Raw genomic sequence first — 27,711 nt, 5'->3', positions numbered from 1 at the left:
GGGGTGAGTATGCCAATGTTTATCTTAAGCAGGGGGTACCAGGTCTCTGGAGTTGGCTGGCCTGTGGAGTCTGTTCTACAACTACCCAATGAGCCTAGATGATTGCGTTTTAGTTCTCATTTTTCTAAAACAGTTAGTAAAAGAAAGCATTACAGTTGGTGCATTGATGATCATATTTACTAAACTGAAGAGCTTAGTACATTTTGAAATATTTATGTAAGTTTTACACCCAGATTTTTTTAAATTGTCAGCACTGTAGCTTATAAAATAAATTATTTAAAAATAGTGTTATTGCTAATTTTGCTCATAGCTGACTGTGTGTGTGGGGGGGAAGTACTTCTCTGCAGGTGTGCTGAGATTTCTTTAGTTATAATAGCTTGATGTCTAGTGAAAAACTCACTTTATTGAATGCTTCTGTGATGCCTGACGTTGTTGTAAATGCTTTACATTTGTCTTACCCTCACAGCCATTGGGTTTGATATAATCTTCATTTTATGGCTGTGGAAATTCTCAGAGAGGTTAAGGGTATTCACTCATTAATTCAGTAACTGTGTTTTGAATTTATACTGTGTGCTAGGCATTGTTCTAGGTGCTATAGAGCCAGCACTGGCAAAAACATTAAAACAAAGCAGAAAAAGAACAAAAATTTTCCTGTAGGGGGGTGCCTGGGTGGCTCAGTGGGTTGAGCCTCTGCCTTCAGCTCGGGTCGTGGTCTCGGGGTCCTGGGATTGAGTCCCACATCGGGCTCTCTGCTCAGAGGGGAGCCTGCTTCCTCCTCTCTCTCTGCCTGCCTCTCTGCCTACTTGTGATCTCTGTCAAATAAATAAATACAATCTTTAAAAAAAAATTTACCTGTAGGGGTTGTTAGGGAGCTTGTCCGAAGTTGGCACAGCTCCTAAAGGACAGAGCTGGGGTCTGGACCTCGAGGGCTTGACCCCACAGCCCATGCCCTTCACCCCCGAGCCGTGCATACATCCCATTTGTTTCTATGGCCATAGTTTCCCCTCTTCTCTTACCAAGTCTTGGGAGTTTGCCTTCTGTCTCTTCCCCATCTCAGCACATTTTCTCACCTATTTGTCTTTTCCATATTCCATTGTTTATATTTACCTTTTAAAGATTTTATTATTTGAGAAAGAAGAGCGAGCAGGAGAGGGGTAAGAGTCCGAGGCAGAGGCAGGCTCCCCGATACATTTATCTTCCATGTCATACTCACATCCACGTACACTGAAGCTGTCATTCCCACTCTCTAGGAACACTGTCAGCTCTGTGTTGTTTTGCTGTATGTCCGCATCATTTCTATTTTTACTTCCTCTCTTTCCCCTCTCACCTTCTTCTACCTCATGTCCGTTTCACCTTCTGTTTCCCTCATTCCCCTGATGACCTTCCTTCCTGGGCCATCGTGTATGCGACCACCTGGAGGCAAAGAAAGGTTGAGGGGAGGTGAGCTCCTCCTCCTTCCAGTTGTTGGCCCAGAAGCTGATTCGGGGAGGGCCAGACTCTGTGCCCAGGGAGTGGCAGGAGGGTAGCAGGTCTTTTGGAACTGAGGAGCTGAATCCGGATAGCAGGACAGCAGCTGAGCCAACCCAGGAGGCAAATGAGAACCCAGACCCCACGTCTCCCTAGAGGGGGGACACTGGGGAAGGGAGCAGATTAAATTCCACGGAGGAGAGAGAGCACAGTGGAGCCTGAACAAGTAGGGATTACCGTCTCCTGAATAGAATATGACTTTATGAATATTGATGATCAAAATCATTTAAAGCCTTGCAGTTCCGGTATATGTTACTGTAGAACATTGTACAGCTCTGTGGCACAGGTAGGGAGAGGTAGCAAGACAATGCAGATGAATGAAAGTAACCTTATTGCTAATCTCCTAATTAAGGCTAAATATCTTAGCTAAACTAAGCACTTAAATACTGGTTGAATTAAAAGCAATTTGGATTTTTTTTTTAATGTACACGTGCATATTTTCGCCCATCTTTCTCCTGTGCCAGGAGTTGCGAATGTATAAGTGAAAGAGACTGTGCCCTCTGTAATCACTTGGAACTCAGTTGGGCAGACAGATGACAACTTCTAAGTTATCCAAGGAGTATAAACTAAGTAGAAACCTACTAATTATGCCTTTCGGGTGGAGGAGTTCAGGAAAGTCACTTCAGGCAAGGAGAGTGACAGGAATGAAGACAGGGCAGGGGGGCAGGGATTCATGCGGGGAGAAGCCCAGTGAGGGCCGGGTATATGGTGAGCAGCAGAAGATGGACTTGCAGAGTAGACCGGAAAATCGCATACTGCCTAATCCTGAATCACTTCTGTTTTTGTTTTTATTTATTTTATGCCTTAAAAGTCTCTCTTAAAGGGGCGCCTGAGTGGCTCAGTGGGTTAAGGCTCAGGTCACCATCTCAGGGTCCTGGGATCGAGCCCCGCATCGGGCGCTCTGCTCAGCAGGGAGCCTGCTTCCCCGCCTCTCTCTGTCTGCCTCTCTGCCTGCCTGTGATCTCTCTCTCTCTGTCAAATAAATAAATGAAATCTTTAAAAAAAAACCTCTCTTAAATGAAGTCTGATTTAAAAATAATATCAAAATATTTAGTGCTGGAAGAGTATGCTGTCTGGATATATTAAGGGTTCGTATTGGTGTTAACACTTGGTATGCACTAGAAATTTGAATTAGCCCACCCTCTCCTGATTTCTAACACTGTCAGTTAATTTTGCCTATTTTGAACTGTATATAATGTACTCTTTTGTGTTTAGCTTCTGCTTAACGTTGTTTGTAAAATTCTTCCATGCTTTTGCATGTAGTGATAATTCATTTTCATTGCTTTGGGGTATCACAGTGTATAATGGTGGCATAGTTTATTCATTCTGTTTATGGACAGTTGTATTATTTCCATTTTTCTCTTTCTAATTCCAGTTAAGGTGGTCGTGAAAAATCTTATACATCTTTTAGTGTACTTACTTACGTATTTTGTTGGGTTAATCTGTAGGAGCGGAATGGATGAGTTCTAGAATATTCATTTTTTTTTTTAAAGATTTTATTTATTTATTTGACAGACAGAGATCACAAGTAGGCAGAGCAGCAGGCAGAGAGAGAGAGGAGGAAGCAGGCTCCCCGCTGAGCAGAGAGCCCGATGTGGGGCTCGATCCCAGGATCCTGGGATCATGACTTGAGCCGAAGGCAGAGGCTTTAACCCACTGAACCACCCAGGCGCCCCTAGAATATTCATGTTTTAACTCTAGTGGATCATGCTAACAGTTCCAGAGAGGTTTGTACCGGTGCATATTTCTGTCCGCAGCGTGTAAGGCTTTGTACACGTCTTTGCCAGTACTTGGTATTGTTGCTCTTAAATTGAGCCTTTCTGGTTGGTGTATAGTGTGACCTCATTGTGATTCTGATTTGCATTTCCCAAGAACTAAGGTTGATGCAACTCGCATATGTATGTTCACGGACTCTATAAATGCACGTGTGTGTGAGGGAGAGCTGGAGGGGAGGCCCAGTTTCTCACTGGGTTGTCTCTTTAAAACATACCTATCTATCTAGATAGATAAAGACAGAGATTTTTTTTTAGTAATTTGTAGAGGTTCTTTTTCTATATTCTGAATATCAGTCCGTCCTTAGCTAGTTACATATGTTGCAGATACCCTTTTTTCATTCTGTGGCTTGCTTTTTTCCACCTCTCTTAATGGTGTCTTTTGATGCGCAATATTCTCAGTTTTAATGTATTCCAGGATCTCCACTTTTTCCTTATGATGATTCCTTGTTGTTTCCTATTTAAGAAATCTTTGCCTTTGTTAAGGTAAAATAGATATTCTCCTATGCTAATATCTACTTATGGTGTGAGGTAGAGGTCAGGATTCTTTTTTTCCTTCACCCATATAGATAACCAAAATTGCTTTTTAACAAAAATTTATTTATTTATTTATTTATTTGACACAGAGAGAGAGAGATCACAAGTAGGTAGAGAGGCAGGCAGAGAGAGGGAGGAAGCAGGCTCCCAGAGAGCCTGATGCGGGCTCCATCCCAGGACAGGAGATCATGACCTGAGCCAAAGGCAGAGGCTTTAACCCACTGAGCCACCCAGGCGCTCCCAAAATAGCTTTTCTTAAAGTTTCAAGTAATCGGAAATAAAGTATTTCAAAATGTTTTATCTAATTCAGTCTCCTCTGCAAATAGTTTCAAATGAGTTAAAATGTTCTTGTAGTACAAATAATGGCTGTTCTGTTTGTCCTATTTCTGTTAGTTTATAGTATCCTAAATTGCAAACTGGCTTTTCTACCTGCCCATCTGTTTTTCTTGTGAGAGAAAACAAAACCAAACCAAAGCTCAAAAGTATTTTTTTTTTTTAAAGATTTTATTTATTTATTTGACAGATAGAGATCACAAGTAGGCAGAGAGGCAGGCAGAGAGAGAGAGGAGGAAACAGGCTCTCCGCAGAGCAGAGAGCCCGACGAGGGGCTCGATCGCAGGACCCTGAGATCATGACCTGAGCCGAAGGCAGAGGCTTAACCCACTGAGCCACCCAGGCGCCCCCAAAGCTCAAAAGTTTTATATGCAATATTTATCCTCCAAAGTCATGTCTGTCTGTTGTACACAAGAAATATCTTACACCTTTGAAGTCATCCTTGGGTGTGTTTATGCATATATAGAAAAATGGAGGATTGGTAGATAAAATTTAGGTAAGTCAGTCAGGAAAATCAGTAATTTCTATTTCTTCTTCCTAGACTGATTTTATAGTAATTCCAAAATGAATTTATTGATAGACTCAGAAGAAAAGGATATCTTGTATGCTGTTCCTTCCTGTTATTTAATATTTATACTTTTTTCCTTCCTCCTGCTTTCCCCATTTTTTTAAAGGCATAAAATGGTCGTAGCAGTAGGACTGGTGAGCAAGTATATTATACTTTCAGAGTAGCGTGTTATTGGGTTAGTTGGTTGTTGTTGTAGTTATTTGTATTGGTCATGAGATTTTGACAAAACCCCTTTCTTTCGAAAGAGGATAGTACTTCTGAAGCAAACATTTTGTAGGGAAATAAAAAGATGATAAATATGAATGTTGTCATGTATTATGTGTACACTAATTCTCTCTGTACTTGGACTGTCTAAATGTTGTTTGCAGTGTTGAAATTATATCTTTGAGGATGAGCTTAACATTTCTTTTGAAATCCATAATTTCCTATTTATCTAAACAGAACTTTGCCCTCAGATCTTAGTGTGAGATTATATTCTTTAAGTCTAAAGCTCTTAAGTATAGTTTTGTTTTCCCTGTAAATTTGTTTGGGATTATATGAGCTGAAATGTTGTCTAAAGGGGATAAGATTAAGAGAGTCAGAAGCTGTTTGGGGAAATGCCAAGAAATAAACACACGAGGTAAATGCTTGGTTCATCAGGAATTAATTAAAATCAGTGTATTATTTATCCAGAAGTAGCTTCAGTTTCAAATCCTTCTCATGAAAAAAGTTTCCCTCTTTCCTTTTCATAATGATATCTTCTGGTTTATTATAACATGAATACATTAATTAGATGTTCTAGTTTGAAGTTAATAATCTTTAGGGATTATTGTATGCAACCAGGAAATAATTTTCTTTTTTTATCATGTGAAAAGGAAACTCTCACATCTTTGGCCAACAAATATATGCCAGTATAACATTATTGGCAAAATACGAGGTAGCGATGAGTCTTTATTCATCATAATCCATCTTAGTTTGTCTAGGAAATTATATTTTCCATCAATTGTATTTACTCTAAAACTCAAAGACATCAAATTAAGGGGCTAAGCTAAAATTTTAAGTAAATTTCAATTGTATGTATTGAGCAGTTCTTTGAAGGCTTATGATTTCTGGGGTAGAAGCGTAAAGAAGATATCATTGTACCAACGTAGTTTGCAAACAAAACTAGAGCTAAGACGTTTGTCTATGGTGGATTATTCTGAGGTGAGAATTTGGAAATAATTGATTCAGTGGTGTGTTCCAGCGTTCTCCCTCTGACTCCCTTGTGTGGGAGTAAGGGCGTGGGTGAGCCAGTGTGGCCAAGAGCGTCCAGTTGTGTGGTGACACGCGAGCATGGTCCAGCACGCGCTCACTTTCGCAGGGGAACGTCGTTCTGCCCTGTGTCCCGATGGAGACATTTTCCCTTCCGTGCAACCTGCACACTGAGTGCGGAAGTAAACCTGAAGATGCAAGTAAGCGGAGGCTGATATGCAGGAGCCAAACGGATGAAAAACATCTGTTCTTTTAAATTTGGGGTAACAAAGCTCATCAAATAGCTGAAAAGTTAATAATGCTGCTCTTGTGGAGTTTGTCACCATTAACAACGATTAAGTGTGGCCATTGAAAGGTTTTTTGCATTTGGCATAGAAAAATGGCTGGATTTTGTCATATTTGTAGTCTCTTAGAGAGGTTTGTACTCGATTGTCTTTGATCACTGTAGTATATAATTTTGTACCCAGAGCTAGTAATTAGTCTTTCTTTGCTCCTAAAAATACAATATTTTAAATTTGACATTTGTCCATCAGCTAAATGTTCTTCCTTTTTCTTTTATACCCAGTTTATTGTTGGAAAATACCATACATAAATTGATTTTTTTCTCATCACTGAAAGTGGTTTCTTATTTTCTTATCTCCAATTATTTCAGTTAATTTGTTTAGACTTTTATTGAATGTCCACTGTGTGTGTGTCTTTGGTCTAGGCCCTTTGAGAATATAGAGGTGAATGGCAGGATTCTTGCTCCTCAACTAACGAAGATAGAAACGTTAATAATTTTAACATTATATGGAGTAATGCTTTAAGTAGGAAGTATATGTAGAGTGTTATGGAATGACAGATGATGAGAAATTAATGTGAAAGGCAAAGAAAAGCACAAATGTGATGTACTTAAATAGGGCCTTGAAAGATGAATAAGGGGGCACCTGGGTGGCTCAGTGGGTTGAGCATCTGCCTTCAGTTCAGGTCATGATCTCAGGGTCCTGGGATCGAGCCCCGTATTGGGCTTTCTGCTCAGCGGGGAGCCTGCTTCCCCCTCTCTCTCTGCCTGCCTCTCTGCCTGCCTCTCTGCCTACTTGTGATCACTCTCTCTCTGTCAAATAAATAAATAAAATCTTTTATAAAAAAAAAGATGAATAAGAATTGGTTTTCTGATTTAAATACAGACTTTAAGGGATCCATGGGTGGCTCAGTCCTTAAGCGTCTACCTTCGGCTCAGGTCATGATCCCGGGGTCCTGGGATCGAGCCCCACATTAGGCTCCCTGGTTGGCGGGAAGTCTGCTTCTCCCTCTCCTACTCCTCCTGCTTGTGTTCCCTTTCTTGCTGTCTTTCTGTCAAATAAATAAATAAAATCTTCTAAAAATAAATAAATAAATACATACATACATACATACATACAGACTTTAAGAGATGTTTTATTAGAATTATATAGGCTGAATTCCATCACAACAAATAAAACAAATTTGTAAAACTCCTCTCCCCTCAAATTCCACATTCCTTTCTGCGGTCTTCTTAGATTAACAGCTGTTCTGTTAAACAAAAAAGTTGGAATAATTCTTAGCAAGTTTTCTATAAAAAGGATTTGACCAGGCTTGAGAGAGCTTTGAAAATACCTGATTGTAATAGTGATCCATACTTTTGGTGTAATTTTAAGAAATCCATGCTTTTTCTGAAAGAGAGTTAATTCCTTTTCAGATTTTTGTTTAATTTGTGTGTATGTGTATTCCCTTTGCTATTCTGTTGACTTGGGACTTTTTGTCTATTTAATAGCTATCAAGTTTTCTCTATCTGATGAAACATAATGTGTAGATTTATTCTACGTGGTGTAATTTTTAATTTTTACTCACTGGTAATTAGTGCATTAATTTTGTTAGTGTTAAAAGCCAAGCTAAGAATAAATGCCATTTGAAACTGCTTATAATTGTAATATGAGAGGTTCCAAATTACAGTTGTGAAAATCCAGAATTAATACAGAAGTTTGTAGGTGGTTTGTTTGAAGTTAGAAGTTAGTGATTTAGAGTAGAGGGAGGAAGACTGAAAAGAAATAACGAGAGATAGTTTTTGGGGGTTCAAATGCCTTGAGACAAGGAGGGCAGCGTCACTGGGGGGACATGGCCAGGACGAGTGGGAGGGGATAGTAGGTCAGAGAGGTAGTAGAGGACTAGGTCAGTAGAACTTGCTAGGCTATTGCAGACTTGGGCTTTTACTTGAAGTTTGTGTCACTGAAGGCTTTTGAGTAGAGGAATATGAGTATCATTCTGGGTACTCTGTTGACAGTAGACTAGTGTAAGGCAAGGACAGAAGCAGGAAGACCGGCTAGCAGGCTATGGCAGAAATCCTTGAAAGAGATGAGGCTAATACATGTAGTGTAGATAGAAGTAAGGTTGATACACAGTTGAGTTCCGGGTATATGTTAAAGACAGGGCAGAGGTGGAGCTTGGAATGGATCTGGGGTGTGTGAGAGAGAGGAGTCTAGGAATGCACCATGGGTTTTTCCTTGAGATACTCAATGAATGGGACTGCCTTTCCTGAAGATGGATTGATCTTGGAAAAACTGGAAGAGACGTTCAGGTGGAAATATTGAGTAGACGGCTGGACAAAGGCAACTGGAGTTAAAGTCTGGAGATAAATTTGGGAAGTTAAAAGTCTGATGTGATGATCCCGTCCTTTGGATTCCATTCATGCATGTAATCATGTAATTATCATACTAATTATATGCAAACTTGTTAATAGTTCTCTAATGCCAAGAACTTGTCTTAAATAATCACCTTTGTTTGGAATCATTATCTCATGTGATATCCCCCAGTAGTACATTGTACTTTTTCTGTATGGTTTCTATCACAGTATACTGTACTGGCCTGCTTCTCTTACTAGCCTGTAAGATTTTCGAGGGCTGGAACCTGTTGTCTTGTATACCTCACTGCTACGTACGGGGATGTTCATGCAGGTCATATAAAACTCCATTTAATATGAATTGAAATTTAGGAGGACTGGGATACAAATGTTACTAAATTTGAATTTTTAAGAATATGTATCTTATGTAAAAGCTAGAAACCATCGCCTTTCCATTTTTACACAAAACTTTGTTGCAGCAAACAAAAAATAACTAAATTTTCCTTTCCTTTCTTTTCTTCCTAAGTGGCTTATCTTTAGGGAGACAAGGCCTAGATGGTATCAGTGCACATTAAGTCATTACCATCTAACTTTTTAAAGGACTTCAAATCATTAATTTGAGAGAAGCTCAACAGCTCTACTGTGACTGTCTTCTGCTGTCCAAAGTTGAGTAATTATGAAGATATACACAGAGTAAACATTGGAAAGGTTATAAAATGAAAATGTAATGTTTTTCTTTCTAACATTAACTTTGACTCCTAACCACAATCCTTAATTATAATTCCACAATTGGGTGAGTAGGAAGGAACATTCTTCTGGTCTTTAAAAGTTTGCTTGATTTTAGCAGATTGTACACAGGAATGATTAATACAGTGCTCGCTTCGGCAGCACATATACTAAAATTGGAATGATTAATACATTAAAAAGACACAGCTCATGTAGTCCTCTGACCTCTTCCAGAAGAAAACAGCACCAATAAAAGGTATAATAACACTGAAGGCACTATCACTATTATTAACAAAAATAGGGCACATGAAGGAGCAACCCTGTACACGGCTGGGAAATAAAAATATCTGAGGAATGGTTAATATCTAAATCATAGAAAGCTAAGACCTTGTGCCAAGAAGGACTCTTAGTAATCAGATAATCCAGTGTGTGTGTGTGTGTGTATGTGTGTGTGTGTGTGTCCCCGCCTATGTGTTTTCCCCTCAGAACATTTCTTTAAAGGAAGTACTATAATTGCTAACTGATAACTGCTTTTTAGGAGTTGGGTTGGGAGAAAGATGGGACTTAAGACCACTGAGGACAGAGTTTATTTATTTATTTATTTTTGAAAAAAAGATTTTATTTATTTATTTGACAGAGATCACAAGTAGGCAGAGAGGCAGGCAGAGAGAGATGGGGAAGCAGGCTCCCCACCGAGCAGAGAGCCCAACGTGGGGCTCCATCCCAGGACTCTGGGATCATGACCTGAGGCTTTAACCCACTGAGCCACCCAGGTGTCCCCAGAGTTTCTTAACCAGTGATCTAATCTGATTTCCCCATTTTCTGCCCATGTGAGAGATAAAAAGGCCTGGAGAAGTAAAATGACTTATCTGAAGTCCTAGAGCTGGTTAGTGGCAAAGTCTGCGATTCAGGTTTCCTAACTGTCCGTCCAATCTGGCCTTAATTCTCATTTTAGACTTCAATGTTAGTATTTTCTTTAGGGTAATATTAATGTATTTATCATTAGACTTTATTTAAAACGGAGAGAACTCTATTCCATATCCTAAATTAGGAGGGTTTTCCTTTTTTAAATCCATGGGAGACACCAAAAAGCAATACCACGGCATTTTGGTTTTGGTTGAATTTCACTTGTATATTTGACACTGGAGTCAGAGGCTGTGTATTTTTTTGTAGGTGAGAGATTGGGCAGAACCAGCATAAATAAGGGAGCAGTTGTTCAGGCAAAAGCACAAAATCCAGGATGTGCTGGTTAGATGAAGTGTCTCGGTTACTAGGCCTCTTGGCCTGTTTGCACGCCATTGGGCCAGGTTCTGGTGGAAGCACGACCTTGGCTTGCTCTCCTGAAAGAGCTGCTTGCTGTGCTGTCTTTGCAGATTTATTTTGCAAAGGCATATGGTACCAGATGGTATTGATGGGAACTCAAGGGACTTCCACATTTTACAGAAACCAACTAGAATCCCCTTCTTTTTTTTTTTTTTTTTGCCTCTTCTGAGCTATAATGTTAGAGTTGACAGAAATCACCATTTTCCCTACAGTTTTTGAGACCTTGTTTTCTTTTTTGATTAAATGAGATAACTTATGTGAATTAATAACTAATGTTAGCTTTATTTCTTCTTCCTACTTCTTCTACTGTGACAGTTACAGAAGCTTGAAAGATGAAAAAGACATGACTGTTGCCTTCAGAGAGTTTATAGTCCAGAAATTGAGGGTGGAGGGGAAAGGTGGAGGAGGTTAGGGCAAATACATGAATATAGTGGTGTGGGGTACTGTGCCTCTAGGAAGTGGGGATCAGGGAAGGCTTTGCTTAGGGTCATCATTTGAACTGCAGTTTGAAAGACATGTAGCCTCTTACCTGGTAGAGATGATGGTACCCATGGAGAAGTCCTTCGTAACATAGTTCCCTCTCCCTCTCACCTTCTCTCATGTCTTTCTTTGTCCTGTTTCCCTCCTCTCTCCTCTCTGCAAAGGCGTATTCACTTGCCTGACACATTCATCAGTTTCCCATGCCTGTATGGTGAGGTGGTAATGACTCCCAAACATGGTCGCCTCCTAATCCCCCGAATTTGTGAATGTTAACCTGATTTGGAAAAAGGGTCTTTGCTCATGTGATTATGCTGAGGATCTTGAGATGGGATGATTATCTTGGATTATCCAGGAGGGCCCCAAATCCAATCACACGTGTTTTTTATGAGAGAGAGCAGAGGGAGATTTGAGTCACACACAGAGAAGACAGGGAAGTCGCAGACAGACTGGAGTGATGTGGCCGGCAGCCAAAGAACGTCGACAGCTCCAGAAGCTGGAAGAGGTGAGGAGCAAATTCTCCCTCAGAACCTCTGGAGGGAGTGCAGCCCTGCTGACCCCTGTTTTCTGGGGCTGCTATAACAAATTACCACAGACTGGGTGACTGCAGATGACAAGTTTGTTTCGCAGTTCTGGAGGCTAGACGGTGCTAGGGAAAGATTCTTCCTTGTCTTTCCTAGCTTCTGGGGGTTGCTGACAATCCCTGGTGTTCTTTGATTTTGCAACTGTATCACTCCAGTCTCTACCTCCATTGTCACACACCCTTTTTCCCTTCCTATGACTGTGTCCAAATTTTCCTCTTAAAAGTACACTAGTCATTGGATTAGAGCTACGCTAATCCAATATGACCTTATGTTAACTTGATTGCATTTGCAAAGACACTTTTTCTATATCAGGTTGCATTCACAGGTCCTGGGGGTTAGGACTTGACTATATATCTTTGGGAAATGCAGTTCATCCCACAGCAGGGTTTATGGATGGCTGCCACAGTGACTTAGAATATGGGAACAAAGGAACTATTTGAGAATTTGTTGTTCAGTCAGCAAAAGATGACAGCTTTTGGATTTGGGATATGTTTGGGGGATAGAGCTGATAAGAATTGAAGATAATGAGGGAGAGAGGGAAATTGAGAATGATTTTTCTACTTTTACATAGATACGGTTGCTAGTCCAAGATAGAATGATTTATAGTGGATATCCTTGAATACATTTAAGTGGTTAACAATTTTATTGGCATTTCTTAGCACATCTTATAAATAATTGAATGTTAGGCATCCGATTTCTGATGCATTTTTTTTTACCCTGGGTGTTGGTTAAATGAGTGTGTTTGCCCAATAAGTTTGTTCTGTTCAGTGTTTTATAACTAATGTGCACGTTGTTTGTACCTGTGTTGGCATTTTAGTTCACCATCCAGTTGGTTTATTTAACTGATGGATGCTAGCATCATTTGGAGTCGTTAGTAGGTACCAAAAGTATGTAAAATTGTTGAAAAAATATGTAAGGCTTTGATTGTCTGCAGGGTTAATCTTCATGGTTTTTAAGTCTTCTAGTGCTAAGAGCTTCTCTTGAGGACAGTTAAATAAACAATGAGATTTGTTTAACTTCGAAAGAAGTTTGACGCAGAGGGACGTAAAGTGCGGGCCCTGGCACAGTCTCCTGATGGCCCAGTTACTGGTCTTCAGCCAAGCTATTGCAGTACTGTGGACAAAAGTCGTGGACTGCTTTGTGGATCTTTAATGATTTGGGTTTCCAGATCCAGTGCTTAGAGATATGATACTTTTGTCTGCTGGGGCATTGGCCTTTAACATTTAAAGGTCAAAATGCCATATTGTACCTTGCAATCTTTTTAGAGCTCAGCTAACAAGAATTGTTTGATCTTAGGTGATACTTCCTAATTAAGTTTTGTTATAAACTTAATAATATACTTGCTGCACTGTGTAGTAAATACACTATGGCAGTACTAAACAAAGGTAGTCGTATAAATATTTAATTCTCAAATTTTGCAAAAGAATTATAAAACCAAAGAGAATTAGACCTGATTAGGTCGGAGATCAGTAGTGTAGTAGGTGTCCTCCCCAAAATTCATGTCCATGCAGAGCCTCAGAATGTGACTTCAGTGTTGGAGATACAGTAAGTTAGGATGAGGTCATACTGGATTAAAGTTGGCCCTAAATCCAATGGCTGGTGTCCTTATAAGAAGAGAAGAGGATACCCAGAGCTACACACAAAGAAGGCGATAGGAAGATGGAGGCAAAGACTGAGATTGCATTGCCACAAGACAGAGAATGTCAGGGGATTGCCTGTGACCACCAGAAGTGTTGGGAGAGGCTTGAGACAGCCTCTCCCTTAGAGCCCTCAGAAGGAGCCAGCTCCATGGACACCTGATCTCAGACTTGTAGGCTCCACAGCTGTGTCTGTTGTTTTAAGCTACGCAGTTCGTGGTAGCTTATTGTGGCAGACTTAGGCTTAGAGGTCCATGACTAACACAAACAGTTAAGGATTCCAGGAGTAATTTTCAATAAAGATGGGTCATTGCTGCTTTCAGGGCCACTGTACCTGCCATTCAAGCTGCTGCTCAGAGTCCCACTTGTGGAGAGCTGGCTGCCATTATGGATGGCATCTGTAAGAAGTGTGCCAGCATCACTGACCTCTGCCCCTCCCTTGTGACAGGGGGCCCCGCCAGTCACAGCCCTGTCCCCCTTGGATGTCATAGGAAGGATGGGGGACTTGGCAGCCTGCTTAGGGATTTTGGTGTTCCCACTTGTAGAAGTTCACTCATGTGATAGGATAGCACTTTATTGCAGTTCTAGTTAGGGTGAAGTCTTGCCTTGAATATAACTGTGCTAGAGAAGTTTTAGCTGCTGCAACAACCAACCATATGAGTCTTACACTTTTAACACAATACAGGTTCCTTTTGTTCTCCATGATCAAGGCCATTGCTGATGTTTCTGGTCCCGCAGCTCTATTCCAAGTGACTCAGGAACCTAGGCTCCTTCCGTCTGGTGGCTCACTGTCCCCTTGAGCCTCCAGAGCATTCTTCTGGACAGTCTTCATTCAGCGGGTCAGCGGAAGAGGAGCCTGTGGAAGAGGATGAGCGGCACAGGCAGATCCACGAGTGGCTTATATATTTCTGCCCACATTTTCTTGGCCAGGACTAGTTACAAGAGTCCAGCAGAATCCCTTGAGCGGATGACAAATGCAGTTACTATGGGCATCTGGGGAGATGAAATGGGATTATTAAACATCTAACCAGCCTCTACCAAAATAGCATATGTAAATGTGCCATCACTGTATTCAAAATCATGTTTTGGTGCATTCATATTTTAAAAATCATTTTAATATATTTTTTAGCCATGAAGCTTTTATTTTATTAATTTGGATGTGGGATTTAGGTTTTCCAGTGTGTGTTCTAAGTCATCCCAGACTCCCCTGTATTTTTTTGAATAATGACATTTTGTAATCAAGTTTTGGAAAAGGATTTTGCTCTCTAGTTTACATTTTTATCAGACTCTATACATACTGTAATTCAGTTGAATGACTTTAAGTTGTCCATTGATAATACCCCCCTTCCTTTACTTAAAAGAATTCCCTTAATGTTTCTAGAAAAGAAGTTCAAAATATTGACTGATAATTCTAGGCAAATCTTTTGTAGTAGAAACCAAAAACTGTTAGAAACTAGGTTTGTTTTGAGCCACCTGTTTTTTCTTTTATCCTGTCTTTTTTCCCCAAATACGTTGTTACAGATTGTATAATTTTTGTAACTTGAGCTGTATATGTTAAGACCTGGTTATGTTGCTTGGCCTAGACATAGCAGTGTGTTCCCTGATGCAACAGGTACTTGTGGAGCACTTAGTCTGTTCCAGATGTTGTGCTAGTTTTGGACTTGGACATAGGAAAGAGTCACGGTTCGCAGATTGTGTATTTGGCCTGCTCTGGAATTTACAAGCTACAGGATGGGGTTGGAGGAACTTGAAGGCCCAGGAAGACTGGAGTTCTAGGGTTCTAGAACCCTCTGAAGATCAAAAGACTTGTGAATAAATGATTTGGTCACCGAGGAATTAAGTCAGTACCTTAGATCTGAAAGATGTATTATATATACTTTTATGATAACAAGCACTATAAAATCCATGACAATCAATTACAACTCTTTTTTCATTCTGGTTGCTTAGAAGTGTTTTTATCCATTGCTAAGTGTTTTTGCTGCTCCTTATAGTTATAACCGGTTAGTGACTTACTGCCGAGTTAGGGCAGGGTGGCGGGGTGGGAGGTGGGAACAGAGAGGACAAACAGTATAGAGTGCTGGATAAAATCAGAATGCTGTTTGTCTATGTACAAGTATAGAAGTTTTCATCAGAAAAATTATAGACCTTTCCCCCTCTTTCTTTTGCTTTTTTTTTTTTTTTTTAAGATTTTATTCATTTATTTGACAGACAGAGATCACAAGTAGGCAGAGAGGCAGGCAGAGAGAGAGGGGGAAGCAGGCTCCCTGCTGAGCAGAGAGCCTGATGCGGGGCTCTATCCCAGGACCCTGGGATCATGACCCGAGCTGAAGGCAGAGGCTTAACCCACTGAGCCACCCAGGCGCCCCTCTTTTGCTTTTTTATTTTCTTTTAATCATTTTTTAAAAAGTAGAGACTTCCCATATCTCGTTCAAACACATTCACTGGTGTCTGCAATCTGATTCCTAATTTCCAAATCAGTGGTGGCTGTGGATTCATTTTTATTAATGACATGACTTAGTGTGCTGTTTTGTTTTGCTTTGTCTTTTCACATGTTCTTAGGATGTCTGCAAAGATCACTCATTCCTTTGGGGAAAATATTCCGTAGTGGCAGCACGCTTCTTGCTCATTTTGCTTGTTTTGCTTATTTTCGCTGATTTAGAGTTGCTGCCTAGAAAGAAGTGGTTATATTAAAGAGAGATTGGGAGTCGCAAAAAAGATGTCATGCACCTGGATTTAGCAGTTCATACAATGAAAATTTGGAAATAATCCTCAATAATGAAATGAGTAAACACATGATTTTGGAGTATCTTGCAAGTCTTTAAGATGCAAAGACTAGCAACTTTGAAAAGTCTGTATGATACAACCTGAGGAGACGAAAGCAGGATATAAGATGGTGTGTATGTTATGATTACAAGTACGCAAATGACCTGCAAATAAAAAAATTGAAAAAAATTCAAAGCGCATATACTGCTACTAAGAAAGCAGGATTATGTTTATTGTCTTTTTACTACCCTTCTAAACTTTTGAGGATTAGGATGTATTTAAAATAGTAATAGAAATAATTCGAGAACCTTGTACATTTTGTGTTTTATTCTTTGAAGGTTTAAAATAAAGCTCCTCATGTTTCCCATAGTTACCTAGGTAAATCATATACATGAGCTAATTTTGGAGGTTTTTGTAATTTGTGTGTGTGTGTGTGTGTGTGTGTGTGATTCCTGGTAAGTTGAGGTATGGTCCGCTGTTTGGAATGGGTGAGTTTCAGAATGTTGCATTGGTGTAAGATAGTTTCTAAGGTCAGTTTTAGAACATCTGAATCTAGATTAACGTTTTTAATCAGCCTTGTAGGGTTGTAGGGAAAAAGGTAGGTAGTTAAGTATTCTCGAATGCAGTAGAGAGGAATGAGGAGATTGTTTTGCTCTTAGAATCTGTTTATATTATAAAATTTAAACATTTTTGGTACGTGTTACAAAGTGGGGCATCAACCCAGACCCCACCTCCTAGGGAGGAGGTAGAAAAGCATTTTGAATCTTAATAGGATTGTGTGGACATTGTCCTTTGTCACCTTGTCAAGTCGCCTTGGCTAAATTCTGTTTTTCACAGTGAAGGAAACTGAACCGTACCAGGTCTCTCTTATCAGTAGGAGAGAGGAGTCGTGGTGTGGATTCTTGATTTTCGAAGTTTGATTTTAGCATTTATTTATCACTGTGTGTGCATTGCATTGAAACTTCACCAGCCTCCTTTTAATAAAAGCATGCCTTGGTGCTTTTGACTCAGCTGGAGCTGTGGTGCTGTCTGCCCTCGTCAGCCTGATCTCCACGGCCACAGCAGTATCCTTCACCTCTGACACAAGTCACAATTTTTATTTATTTATTTATTTTCAGCACAACAGAATTCATTGTTTATGCTCGACACCCAGGGCTCCGTGCGATCCGCGCCCTCCATAATACCCACCACCTGGCTCCCCCAACCTCCCACACAAGTCACAATTTTTTTTTTTTTTAAAGATTTTATTTATTTATTTGACAGACAGAGATCACAAGTAGGCAGAGAGGCAGGCAGAGAGAGAGAGGAGGAAGCAGGCTCCCTGCTGAGCAGAGATCCCGATGCGGGGCTAGATCCCAGAACCCTGGGATCATGACCCGAGCTGAAGGCAGAGGCCTTAACCCACTGAGCCACCCAGGCGCCCCACAAGTCACAATTTTTATCTGAAGGAGGGAGTGAATATTGTACCCTTTTGAGGGCCATTATGGGTATTTTGGACCTTAGGCATTTTCAGATTTAAGATTTAGTCCTCCCAAGGCCTCCCAATTTCTGTGAGGCCTACATTGGAATCAAACATACCATGAGGCCTGCTGCCTGGCGTCATTGTTTTGAGAAGTTCAGCTGTTTCTCTTCACTCATGGTGTTTTATGCCTTAATGCTGTTGCCTTATGACATCATTATCCTTGTGGAGAAGTGTGACAAAAATAAAGCCAGCTGGGAAAGCAGGTGATGAAAATTTTTCTTCAGTCTACCAAAGGGATGGTTTTTAGCCAGAAAATAAAGTTGTAAGTAATTTTAGGATTGTTAAATGTGGCAGAGGCCTGACAGACCCGTAGACCTGAACAAGTCTACCACGCGCTGTAATGGAAATGACGATAAAAAGTTAGCGGAACTGTTACAGTGATTTTTCTAGCCAAGGGAAAAATTGCTCGTCCAATGAGAAAGAAAAACTCAGGAGAACGTTGAAAAGGCTCTTAAGGTATGGTCTGGTTATGCACGGAAAGACGAGACTGCCAATTCTGGAAGTAACAGATGGCAAAGACATTGAACTGACAGGTGAAGGTTGATTGGATGAAATCTCTCAAATGCATTTTCTTTGCCAAATGTGAAGTTAATAAGGGGAGGCCACACCAGCTAGCCGTGGATCGCTCTTAAAACTGAGCTGAGAGAACTCCTAAATCAGTGAAGGGTTATGGTCTCTGTGAATGCAAGAAACCCACCTTTGAAGAAAATACCTTCTCTAAATATATATCCCAAGAAGAGACGTGAGCACTAGGTGTTCAGACAACTAAGGGGTAATTTTGATGATGGGATGGAGGGAAATCTAAAGATGCCTGAGAGATGAATCAGGTTCCTTGTCAGGACGATAGGTGAAGGAAAGAAGGAGGGACAAGGCGGGTCTAAAAGCAGAACCTCCTCTTCTAGTTCATTTCTAATGGCCTTTCTCATCCTTTTCCCAACTTAGTGCAGTTGCTTCTTTGGTTAAGGGTTAGCAACCAAAGGCTGATGATCACCAGGTTGAAAAGATGTTGTTAACCTCAGGCTATAGCTCAGTGGGTCTCGGGTGGTCCTCAGACCTGCAGCATCAGCAGAATCCCTAGGCCTCACCCAGAATTATTGAATCGGAAACTCTGGGTGGTGGAGCCCTGCACTCGACCTTGAGAAAGCCTTCCAGGCGATTTTGGTGCAGCCTGGTTAGAAGCTCTCTGCTGTGACTTGTCTTCATTCAGCATTTCCCTTTATCATATTAATTTATTATAGTTTGTTATATATTATATACAGTGTACAGTCAGGGTAATCCTCTTTCTTACTCCGACTTCTCGAATTTTTTAAGTTCCTGGCTAATTTTATTATCATTTATATTAGAGTTTGCTTCGGTGGATTTTTTAAAAATTATTTTGGCCCTCTGTTTACAGAATCTGTAAGAATATGAAGGGCTAGCTCACATTTTCCAGGTCCATTTTATTTAATATTATAAGGGAAATTATAAGCTCCAGTGGTATTCAACAATTTAGAGATTAGGGAAAGGTTCAAGGCATGACATTTCTCAGGGAAAAGGGTCTACAGTAATTTAAATAAACCCAATCAGACTGAGTGGCTGTCAGCAAGAAGCAAGATTTACTGGGCAGTTGACTTTATATATTTTGATCTGATACATTAATTAACCCTCCCCAAATCTATTTAGCAGCTGGTTGTCATTTCCATTAGCGAGAAGCAGCTTGTCCCAAATCTGCTTCCGAGCTCCTGCCGGGCTTGTTTAGCCTCTCAGCTGTGAGACAAAATTCCCAGGTGCCCGCTCAGTGCCCAGGTCTCTAGACCTTGTTATGGGGTGGTTTAAATCCTTCTGCCAGCTCTTGGAATGACCGTAGGCAAGTAATTTAATTCAGTCTTTCTGTCACTGAAGGTAGTCAAGGATTTAAGGATTTATATGCAATAAGAAACATGCTTTAGAGTTTTATCAGTCTAAGCTCTAAGGTAGAGAGGTGGGGGTTAGGGTTGACTGTTTGCACTCATTCCTGACCATTTTCAGCCCCGGGGACATGGTAAATTCTCCCAGCAACTTTTATGCTGTGATCAGGCTTCCTTAGTTTTTGGTGCCCTATCACCATGAATAATTTCATTCTCTAAAGTTTTGGAAATTGTCACTGCTTAATTTACTATTCTTATTCTTGTTTTTTTTTTTTTAAACTATTTCTGGTTATAGTAGACCCTCACTAGTTTATATAAAGTTCTGTAAATTTGTAGATGATTTTAGGGAAAGGGGGGTTATTTAAGTAATACCATGTTCAGGTAAATAGAACTAAGTGAAACCAACTTCATAAAGTTGTGTTAGTTATTGCCCTGCAACTTAATGGCTTAAAACACCATACATTTATTATTTCCTCCTTCTCTGAATCAGGAGTTCGGGAGTGGAGTGGCTAGGCTGGGTGCTTCTGGCTCAGGTATCAGGAGGTGAGCAGTCAGTATGTCTTGGAGGGTAGTGATTCTCCAGGCCTGACCGGGGCTGGAGGATCTGCTTCCAGTACGGCTCCATCACGTGGCTGGTGAAAAGAGATCCCAGTTGCTCCCCAACTGTTGGCAGGAAATTTCAGTGCCTCACCTTGTTGGCCTTACATAGGGTCTGCAGAGTGCCCTCATGACATGGAGGCTGGTTTCCCCAGAGGGAGTGATCCTAGAGAGAGCAAGGAGGAAGCTCTCTGCCCTTGATGACCTTCAGAAATTGCATCACTTCCCCGGTATTCTGTTTGTTAGACGTGAGCCGCACGCAAGAGGAGTGAAATTAGGCTCTGCCTTTTGAGGGAAAGAATTTAAAAGAACTTTGTAGACATATTTTTAAACTTCTGCAATGATAGACACGGTTATATATTTAGCAAAGACACGTGATTGGCAACAACCAAATTTGTACTTATTTCTTTGTTGTTTAAATGGTATTATAGTTAAAACAGGTGTTACTGCTACTTTATATGTATTCCTAAAAATTCTCATGTTCTCCAAAATTGTAAAATAAAAATAAAATGGTTTATGAGAAAATGCAGTTGGAAGGGGGCAGGACTATAAGTGCATGCGTCTTTATAACCAGAATACTAACAAAAGTAATGATGGGGCCTCGGGAGATAACCCAGATGGCCCATGTGGGCATCCCAGTGTGGCTGGAAGTTGAATTTTAGTTTTAAGGAATATTAAAGCTGCACAGTAACAGAACTGAAATGCTGGCTTGTGGGCACTGAGATGGCGTATTTGCTGTGGACTTTTTCCTTTGCTATTGAAAGTTTTAATTCTAGACTAAATCTTTCTGACCCAACACAATATACATATTAAAGTGACACCATTCCCCTATTTACAATCATATGAGCTAGTTGGTATTAATGAATCACAGTATTGTAGCAAAACAGACTGTAGTTTCCCCTAAATAAATACTTCTCTTCTAATTATTTATTTAGTAAATTCCCTGCTGATAGACAAGACTGAAGGAGACTTCAGTCGCTTTGCTGTGGTCAGTCTCTGTCTCAGCTTGACATACTTGCTTCTGCTATCTTTCCCCTTGGATGGAGTAAGACGTGCCTTAGACCTGTAGGAAATTAGCGTAACATTTCTAAAATAAAAGTCTTAACAACTGATCCAACTTTGAACTGGTAGTCCTTGGTTACTTGGTGTTGTCAGTATTTATTAAGGCATCGGACATTTGGAATTCCTCTGAATTGATAAGTTTGAGAATGGCAGGGAGACATTAAAATCATTCCTATGTCATAAAATAAGGAAGTTTGAGGCAAAGGAGGCTGCATCTGGGTGGCTGCCTAGGTATGCAGTGTGCGTTCATCTCCATACTCTCCAGAGCCCTGTTTGTACACAGCAGGTCCTGAGGAGGGGCCTACTGGAACACCTGGGGCGGGGAGCGGGGAGCAGACCACAAGGAGATTGGAACTCACTCAGAACAAGACGAGGAGGGGATGGTTCAGACTGGGATGTGTAGGGCTTTCCAAGGACAGACTGAGCTTACCATTAGGCTCCAGGACTATTCAGGCCCTTTGGGAATTTTTCTAATGAAAGAATAAAAAGCCTGACTCGCTTGATGTCTCCGTACTCTTCAATATATTTGTCCCTTCTGGGACGTGTAGTCCGCTCTATCTGGTGATTTGTTCTGGGGCTTTCTGTAGGATTTTTGTGGCGCTGGGAGAATGGAAGGGTTATCTTTATGTACTCCTGTTGGCTTTTTGTTCAGTCTGTGGTGACCCACAGAGCTACATAAACGTGACAGGTTAACAGGTGTCCTGGAAGCCGCTCTTGGATGTGGCTAAATAAAATGTCTCCTTGTTTGCATTCATTAGTATGTGTGTAAGTGTGTGTGTGTGTGTGCGCGCACACACGCACGTTCACGCAGGCATGCACCTGCCTATTTAGATTCCTCGTTGGTGTATGTTCGTTTCTTACATTTGTGGAAATTGGGTTTTCGAAAGCGGTAATTTTACACTTGCCTTCGTCCCTATAAGGGGGGTATCATGTAGAAAGGAGCTCTTGGACTGGGAGTCTGAGCATTTTTCTCTCTTGGTAAATGAACTTGTATGGAAGAGGGCAGGCGAGTGACTGTGGTCTGACCGTCATCACTGGCAGCCTCTGTCAAGTCCTGTGTGATCTGAAGCCTCCTGGTCTTCTTGCCTCTTGGTGGGGCGTTAGCATCTGGTGATGGAACAAGCCCGTGGCGTTCTCAGCTCCCTCGAGGGTGTTAGCTGTGTTTCATTGTTTGCTGGGCACTAAGTTGAAGTCTCTGGACCGCTGTTACACTCCATTCTGGCCCAGCCCCAACAAAATCCTGTAGTATGCAGAATCTGTTTTATAAAACATTTGCTATACTGGGAGAAAGAGGAAGTGAAATTCAAACCTGCTGGTTTTGTTCTTTCTGCCCAAAGGTATGTATTGGGAGGGTTCCAACACTCTGGATCTTTTAAGATCTATTTTTGGTGCCACTGCTCTTCCTGTTTCCTTTTCTAGTAGGTATTAGACATCTACCAAAACTACTTGGTATTTACGTGAAGTTTTAATATTCGTAAGAATACAGTGCCCCATGAATATGTTTCTTCTGTTAGCCTTTGGCAACTAGACAGATTTCCAAATAAATACAACCCTTCTGGCTTGGGTCCTGTTCAAGGACACGTGTCTCTCATTAGTTTATTTGTGAGTGTGAGTTTCAGTACTCTTTGCTGTTAGGCATTCAGCGTCTACAACCGGGACTGTGTTGCTCCTTGTTTGTAACGCTGTCATACACAAGTCACAGTGGTTCTCCCATCCAGTTGATAGGACTTGTCTAAATGTCAGTCTTCCAGATTCATCTCCATCTTGGAAACAAAGACTCATAACGTCTTTCTCGGCACTCTCCTTGTCTCCGAGTCTCAGTGTCTCTCTCGCTGTCCCTGTGTTCCCTCCATGAGTCACATGTGTGACCACATACCATCCTTCCTAGATTGATGTTCAGTGTATCTTTGAGGACTAGAGGAGCATTTTCTTATTAGGAAAATTATTTATTTTTTTGCCTCCTTAATAGTAAAAGTGTATTGCATAACTGTAGGAGGAAAAAGTTAATTTCATTAAAACTGATAAGTTTCACTAAATGCTAGATCTTGAATGTTATTTTCCTATCTTAGTCTGTAATATTTTCTTCTTAGTGTACTTAAATTAACTCTAGCCATTTATAAAATCTTGAAGTCATCCCTTTTTTAAATGTTAAAAAAAATGTGAGGGATATAGAAGGAAATAAAACTTGGGTTATAACAGAGGACTTAAAATGGAAAAAACATTTCTTCACCTAAAATTAAACTGTGTCTGTGGAGTAGATGTGGTAGTTCTTAACCATAATTGTATTATTGCGGATTTCAGTCTCTCAATTGTAAATTAGACTGTTGCCGAATAATTATTCTCTGTTGCCCTGGTAGTTTATCTGGTATGCCAGTGAGTTGAAAAAAAAAAAAAAAAAAGCCCAATTCTAGGGTGCCTAGGTAGGCTCAGTCAGTTAAGTGTCTGCTTTTGACTCAGGTCATGATCCTGGGGTTCTGGGATTGAGTCCCGCGTGGGGCTCTCTGCCCAGTGGGGAGTCTGCTTCTCCCTCTCCCTCTGCTACTCTCTCCCTCCTTCTCTCTCTGTCAAATAAATAAATAAAATCTTAAAAATAAATAAATTTAGGGGCACCTGGGTGGCTCAGTCGTTAAGCGTCTGCCTTTGGCTCAGGTCATGATCCCCGGGTCCTGGGATCGAGCCCCACATCGGGCTCTTTGCTCCATGGGGGGCTGCTTCTCCCTCTCCCACCCCCTCTGCTGTGTTCCCTCTCTAGCTGTGTCTCCCTCTGTCAAATAAATAAATAAAACCTTTAAATTAATTAATGAATTAACTAATTAATTAATTTAAAACACCCAGTTCTTTGGACTAAAATGTTTGCTTGTGTTTGTTTCAGGAAAACCTCACAGCTCTGGTAGCTCTGAGCGGATTCAGCTCTCAGGAATGTATAATGTCCGTAAAGGCAAAATGCAGTTGCCAGTGAACCGCTGGGCCAGACGCCAGGTCATCCTGTGTGGGACCTGCCTCATCGTATCATCTGTGAAAGACAGCTTGACCGGAAAGATGCACGTCCTGCCACTGATCGGTGGAAAAGTAAGTTTAAAACAAAATGCTAACAGGTGTCCCAGTGTCATTGAGCCATTTCTGGAATACAGGGTCCGTGGTTTTTCACTCATCTGTGGTCCACTTCAGTTCCTGTCGCGCTCCGCCCTGGGCATTGTCGGGTGGTGGAGCAGTGGGCGACAGTGCCGCTGGCCCGCAGGAAGCCCCGGCGATCTCACTTGGGTAGTCCATGACGGGCTGGAAAACAGAGCAACTAAAATTCAGTATTATGTTTTAGGCTGTAGGTGATGAATTATTCTTTATGAGTAGACATCTGTTGATAGCTTGAGTACCTACTGTGCGGTATAGCTGTCATGATCCTGAAGTCCATGGGTTTAGGACCATGCAAGCACGCGTACCAAAGGTTAGACTCTCTCTTGCATGAATCTTTGATCCAGATGCGGCACACCTGGCTCTCTTTGTGCAGTGACCAGTAAAGTTAGCACTTTTTTTTTTTTTTTTAAGGATTGTATCGATTTGAGAGAGGAAGAGAGAGCATGAACAGTGGGAGGGCCAGAGGGAGAGGGAGAGACAGACTCTCGGCTGAGCATGGATTCCCAGCAATGCAGGGCTCCATCCCAGGACACTGAGATCATGACCTGAGCCAAAGGCAGACGCTTAACTGACTCAGCCATCCAGGTGCCCCCAAATTAACATTTTTTAGTTTGTCAATTTAGCCAGTCATAATTTTTGAACCTGAAATGTTAACTTGTTTCAGAGAAAAGTTGTGATATAGCTGATAGATATTACCAACATTACTAGCTGCTTTTCTTTGGGCATGATAATTATTTTATTCCTACATTTATAAAATAGAAAGAACCAGATTGCTTGGGAAAATCTTATTCTTTTTTTGCCAAATCAATTTTTAATACCCAAGTGTTGGTGGGAGTATCATTACCATAATTATATGTTAGTATTTCCTGATTTTTAAATGATATGAAAGTCTCTTAATAAATGGGGAGGCAAATTTGGATGAAGAAAAGGGTTTTTGAAAATTGGGGACAAATTAAGCAAATATTTTCTTTACCATTTTTCTTCCTGAATGGGCATGGGAAAGAAGGCAGAACATGGAGGATATAAATAGAGGGGTTAAAAAAAAAAAAAAAAAAAACCACAACTTTTGTTAAAGTGAACTTTTTAAAATTGGCAAATGTTTCATCTTCTGGTTCCAGGGATTAGAAATGAATAAGGTAAAAATCAGGTGTGTGCAGTGGTAAATGACTTTGTTATTCACCTGCTTTGTAGCAAATTCATTCTTCATTCATAGTTTAAATTAGTCTTTCCTTATGTAAATAGCCCATGTCAGTTACCCATCCACCCCTCTGCTATTATGCATTCTAATCCTAAAAAGACTAATATTGGATCATTTTTAAAAGATTTTGGCCAGGCTGCCAGGTATATTTAGATCTATTTCAGTCACCTATCTTAAAACCATTACTTAACTTTTGTCTGAACAGTGAAGAATTAATGGCTTCTTACTGAAGATTTTGTCCTCTGGATTGAATTCTGAAAAATTAGTCATCATTATTACTCCCTCAGGTCATCATTAAAAATACATATTTGATGTTTGGTGCCCTGTTAGGTCAACAGTCTGTTTCTTTCTTCTCTGTGATGTTAGGCATTTGCTAAGGCACATTTAATACAACTATTTATTAAATAATTTCAGTGGGGAAGCCACTTTGCTTGGTGTCCCAGAAATACCAAGGTGGGTAAGTCATCATTTCTGCCTTTGAATTGCTTATAATTTACTCTCCAGAGATGAAGGATGGGCACAATATCTGTTCTAAGAGAGAGGCAGCAAAGTAGTGCAGGAGATGAGTGGAAGGCGAGATTACATTTTCTTGTGGAGAATCAGGGAATTTTGTGATGAAGGAGCTAGCAATTACAGTAAAACTTGAAGGGTGAAAAATCTCTTGACATATGAAGGAGATGGTCAGAAAGATTATTGTGCTCAGAGAAGCAGAGACAGGAAAGCAGTGGAATGTTCAGATAAGTTCAGAAGAACGAGTTATAATTAGCATTTTCATTCAGAGCTAGAGACTTGTTTCCCAGGCCTATTATTGGATAGACTTCTACCATTGAATACATTGAAACAGCTTCCTTTTCTCACAGACCAACCTTGTAAAACCTGTTTTGCACTATGCCTTTAAAAATAATTGAGTAGTTAAAAGCCAGTCTTTTAAAACCTGTTCACCAGGTTCAGGAAAAATAACTCACTCTTTGCCATCTGAGTTTTCATTAATGTTTATCTGTTCCTCTTTTCATTCTGCTGTTTCATTCTGTTAAAGGAAAAACTAAGAGTAAATGGCAGGTTTTTGTTTTTGTTTCTTTTAAATATATGAAGAAGAGCTAGAAATGAAGTGTGAGATAGACTGACCATAACCCAGCAGTAATTGCTATAATCAAATCTGACACACCACTGGAGCGTGATCATTTATTTTACATTTTCAAATGTCCAGTTCCAACTATGAAGTTAAATGAAGCGCTCTTAAAATTTAATTATTGGGAAATAATTACTTAACAGAGAAGTTTCTATTCATTGTACAAGTTATTATGTTATATAATTTGTCCTTTAGAAGTTAACATAGATTTTTAGATATAATATTTTAATATTTTACTTAATATTTGCTAACTTATGACACATAATAAGTTGAATAATCGTTAACCTGCTACCTTCAGTTTAGGAATCATGGCAGTATCAGTATCAGTGTTTCTACCTGTGTTCTCTTTACGTCTGTCCCGTTGCCTCCCCAGACACCAGAGGTATCCACCCATTGTCCTAGAATTTATATTCATCATTTTCTTTTTTGAAATAAGTTTAATCGTGTAACTATTTTGCTTCTTTTTGAGCTGAGTAAAAATGGTATTGTCCTATCTGTGGGCTTCTGTGATTGAATTTTTCCACTCAGTATTGTTTCATAATAAGATTCTATGATGCTTGATGTATGTGGTTTTCATTTCTGTATAATGTTTCCCTCTGTAAATGTTCTAAATTCTCATAATTTCTTAAATAATTTTCCTATTGATGGACATTTGGGTTGCTTCTAGTATTTTGTTATTATAAATAATGCTGCTGAAATAGTCTTACATTGATATGCCTCCTGGTATGCAAGTAGATTTTCTAGGGCAATAGTTCTTAACTAGAGTTACTGTGCCCAAAAAGGACATTTGGTAATATGTGCAAGTGTTTTGATTGTGAAATTACTGAACAGCCAACAGATCTCTAAGTTATTCTATAGTAACAAATCCCTCCCCAGATGTCAGTGACTTAACATAACGGCTTTTTTCTCATTCCCCTAAGTGCCACTGTGGATTAGTGGCAATTTCTTTTTTCTCATAACTGTCCAAGGACCCAGCCTGATGAGACTCTGCTCTCTTAAAAACATTTGGAACATGCAACCTTCTTTTTGTGCTTGGGCAGGGTAAGAGATGTCACTTCTGCTCATGACTAATTGGCCAGAACTAGTCACATGAC

At 40.3% G+C, this 27,711-nt stretch overlaps 1 protein-coding gene across 1 annotated transcript in view; it reads left to right on the top strand.

The window, feature by feature from the left end:
* Window positions 1-27,711, top strand: part of PHLPP1 (PH domain and leucine rich repeat protein phosphatase 1) — a 208,650-nt gene that overhangs the window by 81,559 nt on the left and 99,380 nt on the right. Inside the window, exon 2 of the mRNA XM_032872281.1 lies at window positions 24,031-24,227. Coding sequence (XP_032728172.1) covers window positions 24,031-24,227 — 197 coding nt within the window. The remainder of the gene's footprint in view (window positions 1-24,030; window positions 24,228-27,711) is intronic.

Source organism: Lontra canadensis, unplaced genomic scaffold (assembly GCF_010015895.1).
Source record: "Lontra canadensis isolate GAN:19392208 unplaced genomic scaffold, GSC_riverotter_1.0 scaffold44, whole genome shotgun sequence".
Lineage (NCBI taxonomy): Eukaryota > Metazoa > Chordata > Mammalia > Carnivora > Mustelidae > Lontra > Lontra canadensis.
The sequence above is the reverse complement of the archived record's forward strand: the minus strand, read 5'-3'. Positions and strand labels throughout refer to the sequence as shown.